The sequence below is a fragment of the Gekko japonicus genome, unplaced genomic scaffold, assembly GCF_001447785.1.
Source record: "Gekko japonicus isolate JY-2015 unplaced genomic scaffold, Gekko_japonicus_V1.1 scaffold291, whole genome shotgun sequence".
Taxonomy (NCBI): Eukaryota; Metazoa; Chordata; class Lepidosauria; order Squamata; family Gekkonidae; genus Gekko; species Gekko japonicus.
Window position 1 is genome coordinate 1,103,483 of NW_015175978.1, and position 20,943 is coordinate 1,124,425.

General features: G+C 51.2%; 1 protein-coding gene across 1 annotated transcript in view; it reads left to right on the plus strand.

The window, feature by feature from the left end:
• The window catches only part of EFCAB8 (EF-hand calcium binding domain 8), a 59,418-nt gene that overhangs the window by 6,559 nt on the left and 31,916 nt on the right, over positions 1-20,943 (plus strand). The window contains exons 4-11 of the mRNA XM_015426175.1: positions 813-1,011; positions 2,960-3,065; positions 4,541-4,625; positions 7,705-7,817; positions 11,207-11,280; positions 12,299-12,429; positions 16,641-16,708; positions 20,542-20,690. Coding sequence (XP_015281661.1) covers positions 813-1,011; positions 2,960-3,065; positions 4,541-4,625; positions 7,705-7,817; positions 11,207-11,280; positions 12,299-12,429; positions 16,641-16,708; positions 20,542-20,690 — 925 coding nt within the window. The remainder of the gene's footprint in view (positions 1-812; positions 1,012-2,959; positions 3,066-4,540; positions 4,626-7,704; positions 7,818-11,206; positions 11,281-12,298; positions 12,430-16,640; positions 16,709-20,541; positions 20,691-20,943) is intronic.

Below are 20,943 nucleotides of genomic sequence, written 5' to 3' on the forward strand. Positions count from 1 at the left end.
TGGCCCTAAGAACCCTCTCGATTCGGGCTGCCAGCTCCGGAATACCTGGAGATTTTGGGGGTGGAGTCTGAGGAGGGTGGGGTTTGGGGAGGGGAGGGGCTTCAATGGAGTATAATGCCACAGAGGCCACCTTCCAAAGTGGCCATTTTCTCCAGGGCAACTCTTGGTCATCTGGAGATCAATGCTAATAGTGGGAGGTATCCAGGTGCTACCTGGAGGATGGCAATCATAATCTAGGTCTATGTCCTGTTTCCCACCCTGGCCAGCGAGATCATAGAATCACGGAGTCGGAAGGGTCCCTAGAGGCCACCTACTCCAACCCCCTGCTCAATGCGGGATCAGCCTAGAGCATCCCTGACAAGTCTTTGTCCAGCCGCTGCTTGAAGACTGCCAGGGAGGGGGAGCTCACCACATCCCTAGGCGGCCGATTCCACTGTGGCACAATTCTTACTGTAAAGACGTTTTTCCTAAGATCCTTCCTGCCCTTAGTTTAAACCCCTTACTGCGAGTCCTCTCCTCTGCTGCCCACAGGAACAGCTCCCTGCCCTCCTCCGAGTGACACAGCCCTCCAAATACTTCAAGAGAGCAACCATGCCCCCCCCTCCACCTCCTCCTCTCCAGACCGAACATTCCCCAAGTCCCTCAGCCTTTCCTCACAGGGCTTCTCGGTCTCCAAGACGCCTTCAGAAGTCCCGCACGAGCCGAACACTTTCCCCAGGCCCCGTTTAATACAGGGGGGAAAGAGCCAGATCTGGCCAGACAGGCGTTTGACCGGCCTCCGGACAAAATGGCCTCCCGCTGTGTCACTGCAGGGCCCACACCGAAGAAATTGTCAAGATCCAGTTTTTCCCCAACCAGAGCCGGATGATGGACAGGAAGCTGAAATTTAAGAGGGGCAGCAACGCCAGCCTTAGCGGTGGCCGCTCCGCCGCCGGGCGCTTCCTCACCGTGAGCAGGGACGGGATCCTACATTACTGGAGCGACTCCTTCAACCTCCTCCGGACCGTTCACGTAGGTCGACCGGGTCAGGGCCGGAGGGGGGGCGTGAGGCCTGGCGGGACTACGACGGCTTCGCTCCTCTGCGCGTAGGTTTGCCAGACCCACCGTGGAAGAGGGGATCCCCCGCTTCCGGGCCGCTCCACCCAGCTGCCAATCAGCTGGCCGGTGGGGGGGGGACTTACCCCCCCAAAGAGGGAGTCCCTGTTGACGTTAAGTATCTTTAGTTCTCTCCGAGAACGAGAGCCCCCAGGGTTGAGAGCCAGTTCGGTGTCGTGGTTAAGTGCGCGGACTCTAATCTGGGAGAACCAAGTTTGATTCCCCACTCCTCCACTTGCACCTGGCTGGATGACCTTGGGCAAGCCGTAGTTCTGTCAGGGCTGTTCTCTCAAGGGCAGTTCTCGAGAGAGCTCTCTCAGCCCCACCGACCTCACAGGGTGTCTGTTGTGGGGAGAGGAAGGGAAAGGGGTTTGTAAGCTGCTCTGAGACTCCCCAGGGAAGGGTGTGAGAGCCAGTTTGGTGTAGTGGTTAAATCTGCGGGCTCTAATCTGGGAGAACCGGGTTTGATTCCCCACTCCTCCACTCGCACCTGCTGGATGACCTTGGGCAAGCCGTAGTTCTGTCAGGGCTGTTCTCTCAAGGGCAGTTCTCGAGAGAGCTCTCTCAGCCCCACCGACCTCACAGGGTGTCTGTTGTGGGGAGAGGAAGGGAAAGGGGTTTGTAAGCTGCTCTGAGACTCCCCAGGGAAGGGTGTGAGAGCCAGTTTGGTGTAGTGGTTAAATCTGCGGGCTCTAATCTGGGAGAACCGGGTTTGATTCCCCACTCCTCCACTCGCACCTGCTGGATGACCTTGGGCAAGCCGTAGTTCTGTCAGGGCTGTTCTCTCAAGGGCAGTTCTCGAGAGAGCTCTCTCAGCCCCACCGACCTCACAGGGTGTCTGTTGTGGGGAGAGGAAGGGAAAGGGGTTTGTAAGCTGCTCTGAGACTCCCAAGGGAAGGATGTGAGAGCCAGTTTGGTGTAGTGGTTAAATCTGCGGGCTCTAATCTGGGAGAACCGGGTTTGATTCCCCACTCCTCCACTCGCACCTGCTGGATGACCTTGGGCAAGCCGTAGTTCTGTCAGGGCTGTTCTCTCAAGGGCAGTTCTCGAGAGAGCTCTCTCAGCCCCACCGACCTCACAGGGTGTCTGTTGTGGGGAGAGGAAGGGAAAGGGGTTTGTAAGCTGCTCTGAGACTCCCAAGGGAAGGGTGTGAGAGCCAGTTTGGTGTAGTGGTTAAGTGCACGGGCTCTAATCTGGGAGAACCGGGTTTGATTCCCCACTCCTCCACTCGCACCTGGCTGGATGACCTTGGGCAAGCCGTAGTTCTGTCAGAGCTGTTTGTGAAAAAGAGCAGTTCCTGTCAGAGCTCTCTCAGCCCCACCCGCCTCACTGGGTGTCTGTTGCGGGGAGGAGAAGGGAAAGGAGTTTGTAAGCCACTCTGAGACACCTTTGGGTAGTGAAGGGTAGGGTATAAATCCAAACTCTTCTTCCTCTTCCTCCTCCTCCTCCTCCCTGGGGAGAGGACAGGGCTTTGAACCAGTGTGTGTGATGTAGATACGCAGTGGCTGATTCTGCAGCTAGCATTCGCTCCACATTTTGTCAACTGGTGAGGGAAAAGTGCAGTTCCAAAACCACATTCAAATACCTCAGGGCAACACCGTGCCAACTGCAAAGTCACCCCTAAATGGCCATAAAATGGCCATAAATCTATGCAGAAGGTACAATAAAATCCGAGGGTCAAAGAACTCGGAAGTGGCATGGAGTGTGGAAACTATCATGAAACCCAATCATCAAAGGAAGTGGAAGCAGTCCGCCATGCAGAGGGGAATTTCTGTTCTAGCATGGGTTTCGTAAAACAACGGAGGGGAAAAGCCAATGCAGAACCAGCCGGTGAGGTGAGATCTCTCTCTTTCTCTCTCTCTAGCTGGACCAGAGGAAGCGGCTCCACAGTTTGAAACTGTGGGTGATTGACATGGTGTGCCTGCCAAATATCAACTTGATGGCGGTGGCATCGACCGAGCAGGATATCGGTGAGACTGACAGCAGTTGCTGGTTCCTCCCCGCCCCCTTGCAGGGCTTTGCCAGGCGTGAGGCCTTCCTCCAGCCCAAACAGCCTCTCCCTGGCCCTGGCGGAAGCTGGCGGAAGCTCCTTATACCAGTGGAAGGCTTTGGACTTGGCTGCATGGTCCTCCTCGGCAGGAGTTTGGCTGATGCTCCCTTGCTGTGTCTAGTACTTCCTAAAACATCCCACCACTGTGGGGCACACTCTGTTAACATATTGTTTAGATTACTGCAGTGTACTCCACATGGGGCTGCCCTTGGAGACTGTCTCAAAGCTACAGTTGGTGCATGATGCTGCAGCTAGAGTATTGACTGGAGTGGGTTGCAGGGACCCTATCACCCCAGTCTCGTTCCAACTACACTGGCTCCCAGTTTGCTTCTGGGCTCAATTCAAGGTGCCGGTATTGACCTTTAAAGCCCAGTATGGCCTGGGACCGACAGACCTAAGGGCTCCCTCCTTCCCTAGGAAGCTATCTGTACTCTCTGGTCATCTATGGAAGCCCTGCTTTGGTGGCCTCTGAGTCCAGATAGGTGGTGACCCTGGGTAGGGGCCTTCTTGGAGGTGGCACCAAACGCCCTCCCCAGTGTAGGACGAGGGAAAAATGAATGTGATTTCTGACATCTCCTTTGCCATATATTGACAGCTGTCACTGTGCCTTCATAAGAGTTTAATCATAGTATATTCAGGTTTTGGTATTTAGCCCCAATGGAAGAAATCAATCGTAAAACATATATATTTTATCACTGCATTTTTGTATGAGAAGCTAAATTTGGTGAGCCAGTTTGGTGTAGCGGTTAAGTGCGCGGACTCTAATCTGGGAGCACTGGGGTTTGATTCCCCCACTCCTCCACTTGCACCTGGCTGGATGACCTTGGGGATCCCTTAGTTCTGATAAGAACTGTTCTTGGGAAAAGAGCCGTTTCTGTCAGAGCTCTCTCAGCCCCACCCACCTCACAGGGTGTCTGTTGCGGGGAGGGGAAGGGAAAGGAGTTTGTAAGCCGCTCTGAGACACCTTTGGGTAGTGAAGGGCAGGGTATAAATCCAATCTCTTCTTCTCTTCTTCTTCTAAATTAAGCAAAAGTATTATTAGAAGCCTCTGTAGATGGAATTAGGATGCAATAGAATGGAATGCGTAAGTTGCCAGGGCACCAACGGCGAAGGTTATGAGTGTTCCCAAAACAATTAGTTCCTTTGTAGGACAGAGAATCTGGTACCAGGAAACCTGCCAAGAATTAAGCTTAAATATGAATCACAGCCCTCATCAGCTAGCTCTCCAAAGGCGAGGAGGGAGGCTAGCCTCGCTGAGGCCAGAGACAGGATGCCGGACTCGATGGGCCTTTGGTCTGATCCAGCAGGGCTCGGCCCTTCCGACGTCCTTATGAGGGCTGCGTAATATGTCAGGAGACCCTCAGGCGGCAGTCCTCTTCCTCCCTTTCCACCCAGAGTTCTTTGATATCGGGGGCAACAAATGTGACCGTCTCTTTTCCCTCGTTGACCTGGATGGATGCGCCACGGCCATGGATTACTGGTAGGTTGACAAGGAGGGGAGCCCCTTTGTGCGCGGAGTGCGCATTTCCCGCAGGGTCCCCAGGCTGGGATTGGGAATCTGGAGACGGAATGGCCTCAGAGGTTGTCCTCTGGAATGAGCTGCAGGGATCTCTGTCATAGCAAGGTGGTGGGCATCTCGTTTCCAGCAGAGACCGGCTGGATGCTTCCAAGAACCCAACAAACTAGGGGTGGAGGCAGTAGCCCTCCCTCCCTCCCTCCCTTCCTTCCAGCCAGTTTGGTGTAGTGGTTAAGTGCGCGGACTCTAATCTGGGAGAACCGGGTTTGATTCCCCACCCCTCCACTTGCTGTTACCTTCCCACCGAAGTGGTACCTATTTATCTACTTGCAATGTCTTGCTTTCGAACTGCTAGGTTGGTAGGAGCTGGAACTAGAGACGGGAGCTCACTCCGTCATGCGGCACACTCAGGTCTCGAACTGCTGAACTACCGACCTTCCACAGCCTGCAGTTCAGCATCTTAACCACCTGAGCCACCGCAGCTCCTACTACTATTACTACTGCAGCGTTAACTGCAGGTAATAGTAGTTTAGTAAAACTGCTGTGTATCTTTAAGAGCAGTCACCCCTGGGCATTGTAGTCCTCTGATAAGTGTCCCAAAAAGCATCCCTTTGTCTGACTCCTTAAGGGTAATTTCCTGAGCTAAGAGGCGCGAAGATAGGAATTTATTGTTCTTTTCCATTTCTTTGTCTATCGTTACCACAAGAAGAGGGAAAGGCCATCTCTTTCTCACCACGGCCAAAGAATTGATTCTGAATCACAAGATGTTAGATCGTAATGATCTTTTGAATGCATGTGGAGTGAAATAAAGATGACGACTCTCTTCAGTGGCCGTACGTTTGCCTCACACCTAGAAAGTGCTGGGCTCAGCCGCAACTCGCGCCGGACAGAAGTAGGCTCTGCATGTGGGAAAGGCTGGCCTATTACACATGGGTGTACTCTGGTCTCTCACTGTCCCTAGAAGAGCCCCAAATGACACGCTAAGGCAGATGCGGCGTGACTCCCAGAAAAAGCCTCTCTGCCACCAAAGCTCCCTCTGAGCCGTGGAGTCTCGTGAGCAAACATTCTACTTCGTGGGCTCCTGGCACTAAAGTTGTGAGCGAGCGATTTGGCTGCTGCATCAATTAGTTTGCTCTGGAGGCCCATCCTTCCTGAGCGGAGACAAAAAATGTGTGAGCCAGAGGCTAAAAAATGGTGAGCTGGCTCACACTAACTCAGCTTAGAGGGAATGCTGTCTGCCACACAAATATTGTCTGAGCTGCGCAGCCGGTCTCTGGTTGTTTCTTCTCCTTGCCTGAGAGGAGATGCTGGGGGAGAGGCGAGGCTTCCTCCCAGCAAGATGTTGCTGTTTTGTCTCTTCCGTCCTCCTATCCACAGCAGAAGTGAGCGGGTTTTGGGCGGCGAGGGAGTGTGGGCGTCCATCTTGTCCGAGGGCTCAGGAGGACAGATTGCCCACGCAGGGAGCCAGTTTGGTGTCGTGGTTAAGTGTGCGGACTCTAATCTGGGAGAACCGGGTTTGATTCCCCACTCCTCCACTTGCACCTGCTGGATGACCTTGGCCAAGTCGTAGTTCTGATAAGAGCTGTTCTTGAAAAAGAGCCGTTTCTGTCAGAGCTCTCTCAGCCCCACCTGCCTCACAGGGTGTCTGTGGTGGGGAGGGGAAGGGAGATTGTAAGCCGCTCTGAGACTCCCTTGGGTAGAGAAGGGTGGGGTATAAATCCAATATCTTCTCCTCTTCTTCTTGGGCAGAGCCAGTTTGGTGTCGTGGCTAAGTGCGTGGACTCTGATCTGGGAGAACCGGGTTTGATTCCCCACTCCTCCGCTTGCACCTGCTGGATGACCTTGGCCAAGTCGTAGTTCTGATAAGAGCTGTTCTTGAAAAAGAGCCGTTTCTGTCAGAGCTCTCTCAGCCCCACCTGCCTCACAGGGTGTCTGTGGTGGGGAGGGGAAGGGAAAGGAGTTTGTAAGCCGCCCTGAGACACCTTTGGGTAGTGAAGGGCGGGGGATGAATCCAATCTCCTCCTCCTCCTCCTCCTCCTCACAAATGGACACACATGAAGCTGCCTTCTATCGAATCAGGATAAAAACATAACATTTCCAACACAAACATAGTGCACTAATATGAAATACAGAGCGGCCTGGTCTAGTCAACAAGAGCTCACAGAGAGCTGACGGATGACCGGCCCAGAACAAAGATGTCTTCAACAGTTTATACCCTCAGTAGTACCCATAGGTCCAGCCACATGGATGATGCAAGGTTAACCCACTTTTAGCAGAAGAAGGTCAAAATAAAGAGAACAGTTTTCACCCTGAACTCCTGCCCTAGTTACCCTAGGCCAGTGGTGGCGAACCTATGGCACAGGTGCCAGAGGTGGCACTCAGAGCCCTCTCTGTGGGCACGCGTGCCATCGCCCCAGCCAAGCCCAGACCATCATTAAAGGGTCGAATTCTCTGCCAAATAATTTTAAGTCAATGAAAGCATTTGGGATTGCTTTCCTTACTTTGTTTGGATCATCTTAAGTTAATGTGTGAGTTGTTTTTTCTAAAGTAAAACCTCAGTATTCAGGTCAAATTGCCGTGTGGGCACTTTGCGATAAATAAGTGGGTTTTGGGTCGCAGTTTGGGCACTCGGTCTCTAAAAGGTTCGCCGTCACTGCCCTAGACAGTCAAGGATGTGATGTGTCAAAACCGAGAGTCAGAAATGCATCAAAGTTCATTCTACGAACCGAAGAGCCTTCAGTAGGCAATCCCAGGGTTTAGACGTTATGGTGACCTTCTTGGAAGCAGAGTGCCTTGTCAGGTTAGAGAGAGAGGCCTGAGAGATGGCAATAGCTCAGCCCGCAAAGGCTTCTGGGAGAGGAGCCAAACAGAGAGGCCTTGGCTAATCCAGGCTGTCATACAGAAATGCCCCCAGGCGCGCTGATTTTCCTGCCGCGTTTTGATTCTGCCTTGCGGCCCAGGGGGATGGGGCTGCGTCCCGACCCGACCCGAGGCTGCGGGGTTGGGCGCGCTGTCTTTCCTCTGCTCTTCCTCCTTGAACTAGGACAGATGGCTACAAAGGGGTGTTCTGTGTCGGAGACATGAAAGGGAACGTCTTGATCTTCACCTCGGTGAACGTCACGACCAACGGGCTCTTCAACATCCGAGCCTACATAGGTGAGCCGCAAGGCCGGGGACGGGCCAGTGTGACGCTTAGCCCATTAAAGGGCTGCAGATAATATAAGCTGTTGCTGTTGGTTTGAACACCACGGTTTGGGTTTTCTGCCTGAAGGTTTGGTGTCATGGTTAAGTGTGTGGACTCTAATCTGGGAGAACCGGGTTTGATTCCCCACTCTTCCACTTGCACCTGGCTGGATGACCTTGGGTCAGTCACAAGCTCTGGCACAGCTGTTCTTGAAAAAAGAGCAGTTACTGTCAGAGCTCTCTCAGCCCCACCCACCTCACAGGGTGTCTGTTGTGGGGAGGGGAAGGGAAAGGAGTTTGTAAGCCGCTCTGAGACTCCAACTGAAGGGCGGGGTATAAATCCAATCTCTTCTTCTTCTTCATATGTAAAAAGCACGTGGACGGGCAGATTTTGCCCCTTTGCCAGTTTGTTGTTGGAAAATTGGTAAAAGTAGTTAGATATGGATCCACAAGGGTTAAGCTGACACTAAATATTATGAAAATACAAAATTTATTCAGGTGTACACATTTTAAAACTTAGACTCATTAAAAATATACCATCCAGACATAAAAAACTTCTCAACATTCATACATAGATGGGTTAGTGCTGTGCAACTGAACCAAATGCGTTTCGGCCCCACAAAGGGCCTTCCTCAGTGGTCACAATTCCAATTACAAGTTTGACATACATTCAAAAATTTTTTTAACATAAGATGTTCAATACATATGCAGTATAAGGCCAGATGTTGTTTCCTAAATACTTATGTATTTTTTATTATTATTATTATTATTATTATTATTATTATTATTATTATTATTATTATTATTATTATTATTATTATTATTATTATTATTATTATTATTATTATTATTATTATTATTATTATTATTATTATTATTATTATTATTATTATTATTATTATTATTATTATATGATAGGCCTCCTGTCTAGCCAATTAAAGTCCACCAATAATTCTGGTAGCACAAACTTGCGTGAGTTGAATGTATGTCACTCCATCCTGTACAAGGAGGTCCACCAGCGGGGCCAGGACTCCTCCCACCCTTGCCCCCCAAGCACCAAGAATGCAGAGCATCACTTGCCCCAGACATAAGTACATAACAGAATCCATATTAGATCAGGCCAGTGGCCCCTCCAGTCCAACACTCTGTCACACAGTGGCCAAAAATACCAGGTGCCACCAGGAGGTCCAGCAGTGGGGCCAGGACATTAGAAGCCCGCTCCCACTGTTGGCCCCTCCCAAGCACAAAGAATACAGAGCATCACTTGCCCCAGAGCCTCTATCTATACCTTATGGCTCATAGCCGCTGATGGACCTCTGCTCCATATAAGAACATAAGAGAAGCCAATGTTGGATCAAGCCAATGGCCCCTCCATCCCAACACTCTGTGTCCCACAGTGGCCAAAAATACCAGGTACCATCAGGAGGTCCACCAGCGAGGCCAGGACTTCTCCCACCCTTGCCCCCCAAGCACCAAGAATACAGAGCATCACTTGCCCCAGGCATAAGAACATAAGAGAAGCCAGTGTTGGATCAGGCCAGTGGCCCATCCAGTCCAACACTCTGTGTCACACAGTGGCCAAAAATACCAGGTGCCCTCAAGAGGTCCAACAGTGGGGCCAGGACACGAGAAGCCCTCCCACTGTTGCCCCCCCCCCAAGTACCAAGAATACAGAGCATCACTTTCCCCAGACCGAGAGTTCCTATCTATCCCTTGTGGCTAAGAGCCACTAGTGGACCTCTGCTCCAGATGTTTATCCAGTTCCCTCTTATAAGAACATAAGAGAGTGTTGGATCAGGCCAATGGTCCCTCCAGTCCAACACTCTGTGTCCCACAGTGGCCAAAAATACCAGGTGCCATCGGGAGGTCCAGCAGTGGGGCCAGGACACTAGAAGCCCCCTCCCACTGTTGACCCCCCTCACTGACCTGCCACAAAATGGCTGCCACCACTTACCTTCGCTCACACAGTGAAGATCCCTGAGCTGCAGTGGCTGCTGTCCAAGCAACATTTTAAAATATCCGCAAAGGCAATGTTCTTATGTTTTCCGTACAGGATGGAGTGACATACATTCAAACATTTTAAAATATCCGCAAAGGCAATCAGGTGCCGGGAAAGGTCATCTAGGGTCGCCAGGTCCGACTCAGGAAATATCTGGGGCCTTTGGGGTGGAGCCATCCTGCAATGGCCCTTCCAGGTCCACCCCCCCGCATCCAGAAGGTTCCTGTGATTCCATGGTCGGAGCCTGTGCTTCTAACACCGGGGTTGCTCTCCACCCAAGCCCACATGCACTGGTAGCATTTAGGGTTGGCAGGTGAGGCTGACTAGCCAGTGGGAGACTTTCCAGGAGATTCCGGGAGAGGGGAGGGGAAGAAGCACGACTGAACTCCGAAGGGAGTTCTGGCCGTCACATTTGAAGGGACCGCATTCCTTTTCAATGCCTTCCCTCCGTTGGAAATAATGGTGGATGGGGGCACCTCCTTTCGGGGCTGATAGAATTGGATCCCTTGGTCCAATGGTTTTGAAACTGGGGGAGGTTTTTGAGGAGAGGCACCAGATGCTATGCTGAGAATTTGGTGCCTTTATCTGAAAAAAACAGCCCTCCCAGAGCCCCAGGTACCCATGGATCGATTTTCCATTATATTCTATGGGGACCAGTCTCCATAGGGTATAATGGAGTGCCCAGCAGACATCCCCCCCCCCGCTTTCTGATAACCCTGATGTGGGGGGAGGCACGAAATCAGGAGGTCCCATACCCCCAACTGGGGATTGGCAACCCTGGTGTCATCAGGTGCCATTGTGCCAATGGGCACCATGTTTGGTGCCCCTGGGTAAAGGGATGCAAGCTCAAGTCATAAGAACATAAGAACATAAGAGACGCCAATGTTGGATCAGGCCAAAGGCCCATCCAGTCCAACCCTCTGTGTCACACAGTGGCCAGAAATACCAGTGCCATCAGGAGGTCCAGTAGTGGGGCCAGGACATTAGAAGCCCTCCCACTCTTGACCCCCCCCCCAAGCACCAAGAAGACAGAGCATCACTTGCCCCAGACCGAGAGTCCCTATCTATACCTTGTGGCTAATAGCCACTGATGGACCTCTGCTCCATATGCTTATCTAATTCCCTTTTGAAGCCATCCATGCTTGTAGCCGCCACCACCTCCTGTGGCAGTGAATTCCAAGTGTTAATCACTCTTTGGGTGAAGAAGTACTTCCTTTTATCCGTTCTATCCCGACCGCTCAGCAATTTCATGGAGTGCCCACAAGGAGTTCTTGTATTGTGAGAAAGGGAGAAAAGTACCTCTTTCGCTACCTGCTCAAACATGAAATGTTGTCACGAGTTTATTTCCCCCTTTTCCTGACAGGTGGCTTAGCGAGAGTCCCGGTGCAAATCCTCATGAAAGGCAAGACAGACCCATACAAGAATTTCACGGTGTCGGTGAGGGTTTTATGTTTTAATACGCTACGACTAATGACACATCATCCCCCGTGCTTGGTGACATGTCCTTAGTACCCTCACACAGCGGGGCAGAGCCGGCAGCGGGGGCTTTTTCCTCCCTGTTCTGTCATTCTTTTCCGTCCCTTGCTTGCTGTGCGGCATGTCTGAGGCCTTGCTTGCCACAATTAACAGAGGAGAGAGGGAGAGGCAGAAACCCAGTCCATCGGGGGTCAGTATTTCTGGCTCTGTCTGGCAGCAGCTCTCCAGGGGCTCAGGTTGAGAAGGGTTTTTTCCCCCATGTCGTCTGCTGCCTAATTCTTTTGACCAGAGATGTTGGAGACTGAACCTGGGACCTTCTGCATGCAAAGAGACATAAGAACATAAGAGTGGGAGGGCTCCTGGTGTTCTGGCCCCACTGCTGGACCTCCTGGTGGCACCTGGTCTTTTTGGCCATTGTTTGACACAGAGTGTTGGACTGGAGGGACCACTGGCCTGATCCAACATTGGCTTCTCTTATGTTCTTATGTCTGGGGTCTGTTGTGGGGAGGGGAAGGGGAAGGAGTTTGTAAGCCACTCTGAGACTCCTTCGGGTAGTGGAGGGTGGGGTATAAATCCAATCCCCTCCTCACCTTCCTCCTCCTCCTCTTCTTCTTCTTCTCCTCCTTCTCTTTCTTCTTGGTGTACATGTACACAAAAGCTTTTACCCAGAATTAAACTTTGTTGGTCTTAAATTTTGGTGTAGTGGCTAAGAGCGCAGACTCTAATCCGGGAGAACCGGGTCTGATTCCCCACTCCTCCACATGCAGCTGCTGGTGTGACCTTGGGCCAGTCACAAGTTCTCTCAGAGCTGGTTCTCTCAAGGCCAGTTCTCCAGAGAGCTCTCTCAGCCCCACCTACCTCCCAGGGTGCCTGTTGTGGGAAGGAGATTGTAAGCTGCTCTGAGACTCCTTTGGGTAGTGAAGGGCGGGGTATAAATCCAATCTCCTCTTCCTCCTCCTCTCATCTTCCCCCCGCGCAGGCTTTGCACGAAGACTGGTGCCAGCAAATCATGTTCATCCCCCAGCTCAACCTGGTGGCCTCCTGCACGCCGGCCGACAAGACCGCCATGGTGCTGACTTCGCTCCCACTGCATAATGTTGGTAAAACCCAGTAAGAGCGGCTTTTTCCCCCCTCAGGGCCCTGCGTATAAGACACAAGGTGGGTGGGACGGAGGCATCACTGCTGTTCCCACGGAGAAAAGAATGGGTTGGGATGCCCCCAAAGGTGCAAATTGTGGCAGAGGTATGTGTGTGTGTGGGGGTGTCATAGAGACCACGGACGTGACAGTGTTTTGTGGCAAGCCTGGTTCTCTCCAGGCCTTCCGAGAAATCAAGAGGAGTGACGTTTTGAGTCTCGATGTTCAGAGGTCATCAGCCTCTGACTCGTGGTGCCGGGAGGTAACATTAGGGGAAGGTGTTCTTATCAGGGGAAGGCCTCGGCCTCCCTGCCCTGTTGTTGACCCTCCAGAGGAACTAGTTGGTGACTGTGTGAGACAGGAGGCTGTAATAGAGGGACCACCGGTCTGATCCAGCAGGGCTCTTCTTATGTTCTTATCAGGGGAAGGCCTCGGCCTCCCTGCCCTGTTGTTGACCCTCCAGAGGAACTAGTTGGTGACTGTGTGAGACAGGAGGCTGTAATAGAGGGACCACCGGTCTGATCCAGCAGGGCTCTTCTTATGTTCTTATCAGGGGAAGGCCTCGGCCTCCCTGCCCTGTTGTTGACCCTCCAGAGGAACTAGTTGGTGACTGTGTGAGACAGGAGGCTGTAATAGAGGGACCACCGGTCTGATCCAGCAGGGCTCTTCTTATGTTCTTATCAGGGGAAGGCCTCGGCCTCCCTGCCCTGTTGTTGACCCTCCAGAGGAACTAGTTGGTGACTGTGTGAGACAGGAGGCTGTAATAGAGGGACCACCGGTCTGATCCAGCAGGGCTCTTCTTATGTTCTTATCAGGGGAAGGCCTCGGCCTCCCTGCCCTGTTGTTGACCCTCCAGAGGAACTAGTTGGTGACTGTGTGAGACAGGAGGCTGTAATAGAGGGACCACCGGTCTGATCCAGCAGGGCTCTTCTTATGTTCTTATCAGGGGAAGGCCTCGGCCTCCCTGCCCTGTTGTTGACCCTCCAGAGGAACTAGTTGGTGACTGTGTGAGACAGGAGGCTGTAATAGAGGGACCACCGGTCTGATCCAGCAGGGCTCTTCTTAGGCCCTGATGTTGCCTTCTGGCTCTGGGACTCAGAGGGTTAGTGCCTCTGAATGTGGAGGTTCCCCTCAGTCACCACGGCTAGTAGCCATTGTCAGACCTATTCTCCGTTAATCTATCTAATCCCCTTAAAAAGCTGTTTATTTCTGTGGCCATCACTACATCCTCCGACAGTGAATTCTGCATTTTAGTCGCTCTCTTTTGTCCGTCCTGAACCTATTGACAGTCAGCTTCATTGGATGCCCTCGCGTTCTAGTCTTTGGAGAGCGGGAGAAACAATTTTCTTGGTCCACTCTCACCACCCCACACATAATTTTAGAAACCTCTATCATGTGCGTCCCCCCACCCCCCCGTCTTCTCTGTTCTGCACTGAAAAGTCCCAGAGTCTTCAGCCTTTCCTTATAGGGAAGGTCAGGGGTCATTTCGTAGAAAAAGAGGTGCAGGAGCTCATTAGCATAGCTCATTAGCATAACTTATTTGCATACGCCACACCCCCTGACATCACCAGAAGTGTGTCAGTAGGCAACACCCACTGCTCAGGCGCCACTGGACTGTTTTGGATTGCTAGCTATGGGGGGGGGGGGAGGACGTGCAGATCTGCCCTCGCAGAGGAGGGAGAGCTTGTACCTGAATAAAACTTGGTCTTAAAGGTGCCACTGGACTGTTTTGGATTGCTAGCTATGGGGGGGGGGGGAGGACGTGCAGATCTGCCCTCGCAGAGGAGGGAGAGCTTGTACCTGAATAAAACTTGGTCTTAAAGGTGCCACTGAACTGTTTTGGACCGGGGGGCCAGGGAGGGGAGCGCTGCAACTTACCTGGCTGCTTCTTGCTCTGACTGATGGCTGCTGGGAGCAGGGGGTGGGGCTTGTTGCATGTGCCCGCCCCCTGAGCTCTTTACTGCTGGAGCTCCGCTCCTGTGCGCTCCTGCAGGAAATGACCCCTGGGGACGGTGCTCGAACCCCTTCATCATCTTGGTGTGCCCTCCTCTGTATTTATTCCAGCTTCTGGTCCAGAAGGCGCAAGTGTGAGAGTGTCAGGTGAATGATGAATTTCCATGGGCACAGATTCGCAGAGGGAGGCGCAAGGAGGTTCGGAGGTCTTGCCACTTCTTCTCTCCTCCCCCTGCCACCTCCCTGATGCCCTCATTCTTAATGACAGGGGAACCCTCTGGTAGGGTTGGTATTGGAAAACTCCAGGTGGGGCCTGGAGACTCCCAAAATCAGAACTGGTTTCGAGACGGCAGTGATCAGTTCCCCTGGAGAAGATCACTGCTTCAGAAGGTTCCTTCAGAAGGTTCAGAAGGAAGTCCTTCTTCATACAAAGAGTGATTAACGCATGGAATTCACTGCCACAGGAGGTGGTGGCGGCTACAAGCGTGGGCGGCTTCAAGAGGGAATTGGATTAGCATATGGAGCAGAGGTCCATCGGTGGCTATTGGCCACAAGGCATAGATAGGAACCTTCGGTCTGGGGCAAGGGATGCTCTGTCTTCTTGGTGCTTGGGGGAGGGGGCAACAGTGGAAGGGCTTCTTGGGTCCTGGCCCCACTGGTGGACCTCTTGATGGCATCTGGTATTTCTGGCCACTGTGTGACACAGAGTGTTGGACTGGATGGGCCATTGGCCTGATCCAACATTGGCTTCTCTTATGTTCTTATGTTTTCTGTTTGGCATTATGTTTTGCTGAGTTATCTTCCAACTCCAAACCCCGCCCTACTTAGGCTGTCCCACCCTGGATCTCCAGGAATTTCCCAACCTGGAGCTGGAAATCTTGTTGGTCTTGAAGGTCTTACTGGATTCAAACCTTGCTCTTCTGTTTTGCTGTCGCAGAATATGTTTGTTAAATATGTGTTTACTAGGAAAAAGGCCCATTGTGGAAATAAATACAACGGCCTCTAGAAAGAGGCTTTGGGCGGGTGCCGTAGCCTCGGACACTCAGTGTCAATTTGCTGTTGCGACCTCAGCAGGGTAGAATGACACTGAGTCCACCATTTTCTCCAGGAGGAACTGATCTCTGCTACCTAAAGAACAGTTGTAATTTTGAGTGATCTCCAGTCCTCACCTGGAGATTGGCAACGGTGGTTCCCCAGAAGGGAATAGTTGGTTTGGAGGGTGGAGTCTATGGCTTTGTACCTGTCGGAGGTCCCACGCCTCCTGAAACCTCACCCTCTCCAGGCTCCATCCCTCATATCTCCAAGAATTTCTCACCTGGAGTTGGCAACCCTATCTCCTCCCCAGCCAATCATCAGCCTACCTTTATTTCCCCCTCACTCTTCAGCTTTCCACCCTCCACACACCTGCAGCCTCTCCCGTGCTCTGAAGCCCTGACTGCTGCGTCACATTGGCTGTCATACGGGGGCTACCTCAGCAGCATGTAAGGACACAGAGCCCACCATTTTCTCCAGGGGAACTGATCTCTGCCATCTGGAAAGCAGTTGTAATTCTGAGTGATCTCCAGCCCTCACCTGGAGATTGGACACATTTTACCTCAGAACAGCAAACTGTTTAGAATGTTAGAGGCAAAAGCCAATCAAGTTGCATATGCAAACGACCTCTGTGTTCTGAGGCAAAGGCCAATGAGGCTGCGTATGCAAATAACCTCTGTGTTCTGACTGGCTGTAGGGGGGAGAGGAACTGCAAAATGTTTAGAATGTTGGAGGCAGGACTCAGGCAAAGCAGCCAGTGGATAGGGAGACCCTCTGAATGACAGATCAGAGAGCAAACTGATTTTGGAGCGTGTGGAATGTTCTAGAGAAGTGCCACCACCATTCGGCTTTTATTTATAAGGGAGATTATTCTCGAGAGTTCAACGCGGCAGCTCAGAGGAGTCTACAGCAGATGGCGCAGTTGCGTTTTGTTTGACCCATTAAAGGTTATGCACAATGTTGAATGGGAAAACTATCAGTCTTTGTAGCCACAGAAGGCCAGCGGATCTGTTACTCTGCAAGCTTTCTTAGACATGAGGCTCGTCCTCGGTCAGATGCTGGCAAGCTAGCAGTTCTGAACTAGCTGGCCCTCTGAGTCCAGTGTTGTGATTCTGACCCTTCTGGATCCTGGTGCGGAAATCCCGCCTGAGAATGCACCCCCTGAACACGTCTCTGTACTTCCCCCTTCTCTTTGCTCTAGATCCGCTGTGATTGTCCTGAAGAAAGGCATTCTCTGCTTCGACTACTCTTCTGAAATGAATATTCTTGGTATGTTTTTCTGGCCTTAAAATGATGATTTAAAATATATGCCATGCACTGTCTTGTCTCCTCTAACCAGGGTTGCAAACCACGAGGTGGAGCCGGAAGATCTCTCGGAATTATAACTGATCTCCGGGCGACAGAAACCAGTTCCCCCTGCAGGAAGTGGTTGATTTGGAGTGTGGACTGTATGGCATTGTATCCCTCTGAGGCCCCTCCCTTCGCTAAACCCCATCCTGAGAGCCTGTCTGGTGTGGTGGTTAAGTGCGCGGACTCTAATCTGAAAGAACCGGGTTTGATTCCCCACTCCTCCACTTGCACCTGCTGGATGACCTTGGGCAAGCCACAGTTCTGTCAGAGCTGTTCTTGAAAAAGAGCCATTTTTGTCAGAGCTCTCTCAGCCCCACCTACCTCATTGGGTGTCGTGGGGAGGGGAAGGGAAAGGAGTTTGTAAGTCACTCTGAGACTCTGTTTGGTGTAGTGGTTAAGTGCGTGGACTCTAATCTGGGAGAACCGGGTTTGATTCCCCACTCCTCCACATACACCTGCTGGATGACCTTGGGCAAGCCGTAGTTCTGACAGGAGCTGTTCTTGAAAAAGAGCAGTTTCTGTCAGAGCTCTCTCAGCCCCACCCACCCACCTCACAGGGTGTCTGTTGTGGGGAGGGGAAGGGAAAGGAGTTTGTAAGCTGCTCTGAGACTTCAAGTGAAGGGCAGGGTATAAATCCAATCTCTTCTTCTTCCTTCGGGTAGTGAAGGGCGGGGTATAAATCCAATCTCCTCTTCTTCTTCTCTTCTTCCCTAAACCCCACCCTCCTCAGGCTTGAACCTCAAAATTGGAAGTTGGGGGGCCTGGGGGCTGAATGGGACGTTGGGGGGCATTGGCAATAAGTCAGGGGGCCCGGCCCCGAGATGCCCCACTGTTTGCCCCATGGGCCTGCCTGAACCCACTGCCCATCAGCTTCGTTGTATGAAGTGACTGACCAAAGGTTACCTAGTGAACTCCGTGGTGGTGGTGGTATCTTGAACTCAGGTGGTCTCCCTAGACCTTCTTGAGCTCTTCAGCCCATACCGAACCACTGATTAATTTTTTATTTATTTATTTATTTAAGTATTTTTACCCCGCCCTCCCCGCAAGCGGGCTCAGGGCGGCTTACAAGGATTAAGGCATCCTGCAAGTTAAAAATCACCATGTCAGTGATCGTTTCGGCGGGCAGCCCTGTTGTGCTGTTCTGCAGTAGGAGAGCTCGATTCAGGTCCCGTGGCACCTTAGGGACCAACATGGTTTTTTGGGGGGTGTTAGCTTTCAGGAATCAAATCCAATTTTATGATGCAGGGGGTGCGTTCAGACGGGGCGTTTCAGCCGGCATAAACTGTACTGGTTGGAACCGGTGCAGTTTATGCCGGCTGAAACGCGATCACACTTACCTCCTGTCTGCGGAGCCCATCGCTGTATGCCCGTTCACATACAGCGGGCGTCAGCGTTTTTTTAAAAAACTCAGTTTGAGCATGCGCATAGGCAGCCATCCACAGAATGGCGATCTTCACGCATGCGCAAAACACCCCGTCTTACATTTAAAGTTTAAAGACCAAACTGGCCTCCCTGAGGTCTTGGAGTCCTCCAAAACCTTAAACTAAGGACCTTTCCTTTTTTTTTTTTTAAACAAACGCCAGGGCGAAGCTTCGCCCAAGCGCATATCTCCAACCTAACAAAAAAAAATGGCGGGCGAAAATCGGAAGCCTCGGGCTTCCAAACGGAAGTGGCTCTACAACGTTGGAGAGCGATCAGACAGGGGTAAAAGCGATCACAACCGTTGCACTCAGGATACCACAACTTGGGGACCTAGTGGCAGAATACAACGGTGTAAAGCTCTTTGCAACGGTTAGGGACGGAAGGCAGATGTTCGCCGTGTGAACGCCGGTAAGTACACCGATTCCAACCGGCACCTATTCCGTTGCAAATGCCCCGTCTGAACGCACCCTGTGAGTTATATATCGTATATTGTTCTTATCTCATTGTTTTAAATTTTGTAATCTGCCTTGAATCTCAATATGAATGAGCGCTTTTCTGATCAGGGACTGCGGTCTGTACGGCTGTGTCCAGCTTACTGGTAAGTATAGAGAAACCTCCCAGATGAAGATAACCAGCAGCAAAGGAACAACCGGGCAGATGTTATAATGCAACTGATGCTATATTGGAAAATTACTAAATACAATACAAAATATCCACAAAGTGTAATTCAACAATAAAGTCCTGGATCGAAACGAAGATAAAAGCTGGAAGTTTCGTTATATATTTTGTGATTCTCTTATGTATGAATTACTAAGTGGAATGTGATTTTCTATGAATTCATGAACTTTATGCACTTTATTGTTGAATTACACTTGGCGGATATTTTGTATTGTATTTAGTAATTTTCCAATATAGTATCAATTGCATTATAATGTCTCCCCAGTTGCTTCTTTGTTGCTGTGTCCAGCCTATGGTCAGTAGGATCCTGATATGTAATTTTTGCACCATCCTGTTAATATGTATGATATGCTTCCGTTCTTTCCGGTAGGTTCCAGGCTTCTATAACCCCATTTCATTAAGCCATGCTTAAACTGTAATGCTTAAACTGTAATTTTAATTCTAATAAGCTATATTTGCTTATTTTACTGATTGTATTCTGTATTTATTCTTATACTGTTTTTTACTGGTTTTTAAACTATTGTAAGCCGCCCTGAGCCGCCTTGGCGGGAGGGCGGGGTAAAAGTCTAATAAATAAATAAATAAATAAATTAGTTTAATGTCCCATTTTGTGGTTTATATAATCTGTTTTGAGTCCCTGCGAGAAAGGCGGACTGTAAATGATGTAAGTACAAAAAATAATAAAATAAAAATAAAAGAAAGGCAGACGATAAATCGAGATGGGGCAGCCGCGTTAGTCTGTCTGTAGCAGTGGAAAAGAGCAAGAGTCCAGGAGCACCTTGAAGACTATCAAAATTCATGGCAGGGGAGTGCCAGGGTCCTTAGGTTACGCAACACAGGGCGTCATGAGAAGATAACTGTTTATTGGTAAATCCAGTACTAGAGACACGGGTACAGCTTGTGTCAGGAATGGACGCCTATACAAGGGCCTCTGACTTATACTAGAATCAAACATCCCCCCACCCCCCCGTAAGCATGAGCTAATAGATACATCTCGCGCGCGGGGGCAAAGGAAGCAGGCAAAGCAAAAACCGTTAACTTTCCCAGCCGAATGAAACTGCAGCTGGAGCATCTACAAGGTCAAGCATAAGATAGCAAACAGTTGGTGGAGAGCTGAGATAGAAAATGGGAGGGCGCCCCTCCACATTCCAGACCTATGACAGGGCTACCGGACAGGGAGGAGCTTTCGTGAGTCGCTGTTCACAGTGAACAGTGACTCACGAAAGCTCCCCCCCTGCCAGAGGGTTCGTTCGTCTTTAAGATGCCCCTGGACTCTTGCTCTTTGGTATCCGAAGAAGTGAGCAGTGAGTCCAATGTTCCCTCTAAGCTGAGTTAGTGTGAGCCAGCTCACAGTTTTTTTAGCCTCCGGATCACACGTTTTTGTCTCGGCTCAGGGAGGAGGGCTCCAGAGCAAACTCATTAAGGCAGCAGCCAAATCGCTCGCTCACAATTTCGATGCCAGTGGCTCACAAAGTAGAATTTTGGCTCACGAGACTCCACAGCTTAGAGGGAGCATTGGCGGTGACTCACGAAAGCTCCTCCCCAGACTTTTTCTTAGTCCTTATGGTGCTGCTGGACTCTTGCTCTTTTCTGCTGCAGATCATAAAATGTGTGTTGAAAGACATGGTGTCCCCCCCCCCCTTGCTTGGCAGTGACTGGAGGGTACGACCCGCTGATCCGAATCTGGAACCCGTACGTCACCAGTAGCCCCATAACACAGCTGAAGGGCCACACGACCGCGGTCACCCACATCATTGTGAACAAGCAGAGGAACACCATTGTCAGCATCTCCAGGGACAAAGTAAGGCACCTGCAGCGGTAAGGCGAGGAAGGTTCCTGGGCTTCTGGTCTGGTGGTGGTGGTGCCTAGATCTGGGGGTGTGAGCAGTAGGCTTGGGTCAGATAAAAGCAGGGGTCATTTCCTGCAGGTGCGCAAAGGAGCGGAGCTCCTGCAGTAAAGAGCCCAGGGGGCGGGCACATGCAACAAGCCCCACCCCCTGCTCCCAGCAGCTCCAGGCCATGAGGAGCAAGAAGCCCCTCCCTCCCTCCCTCCCT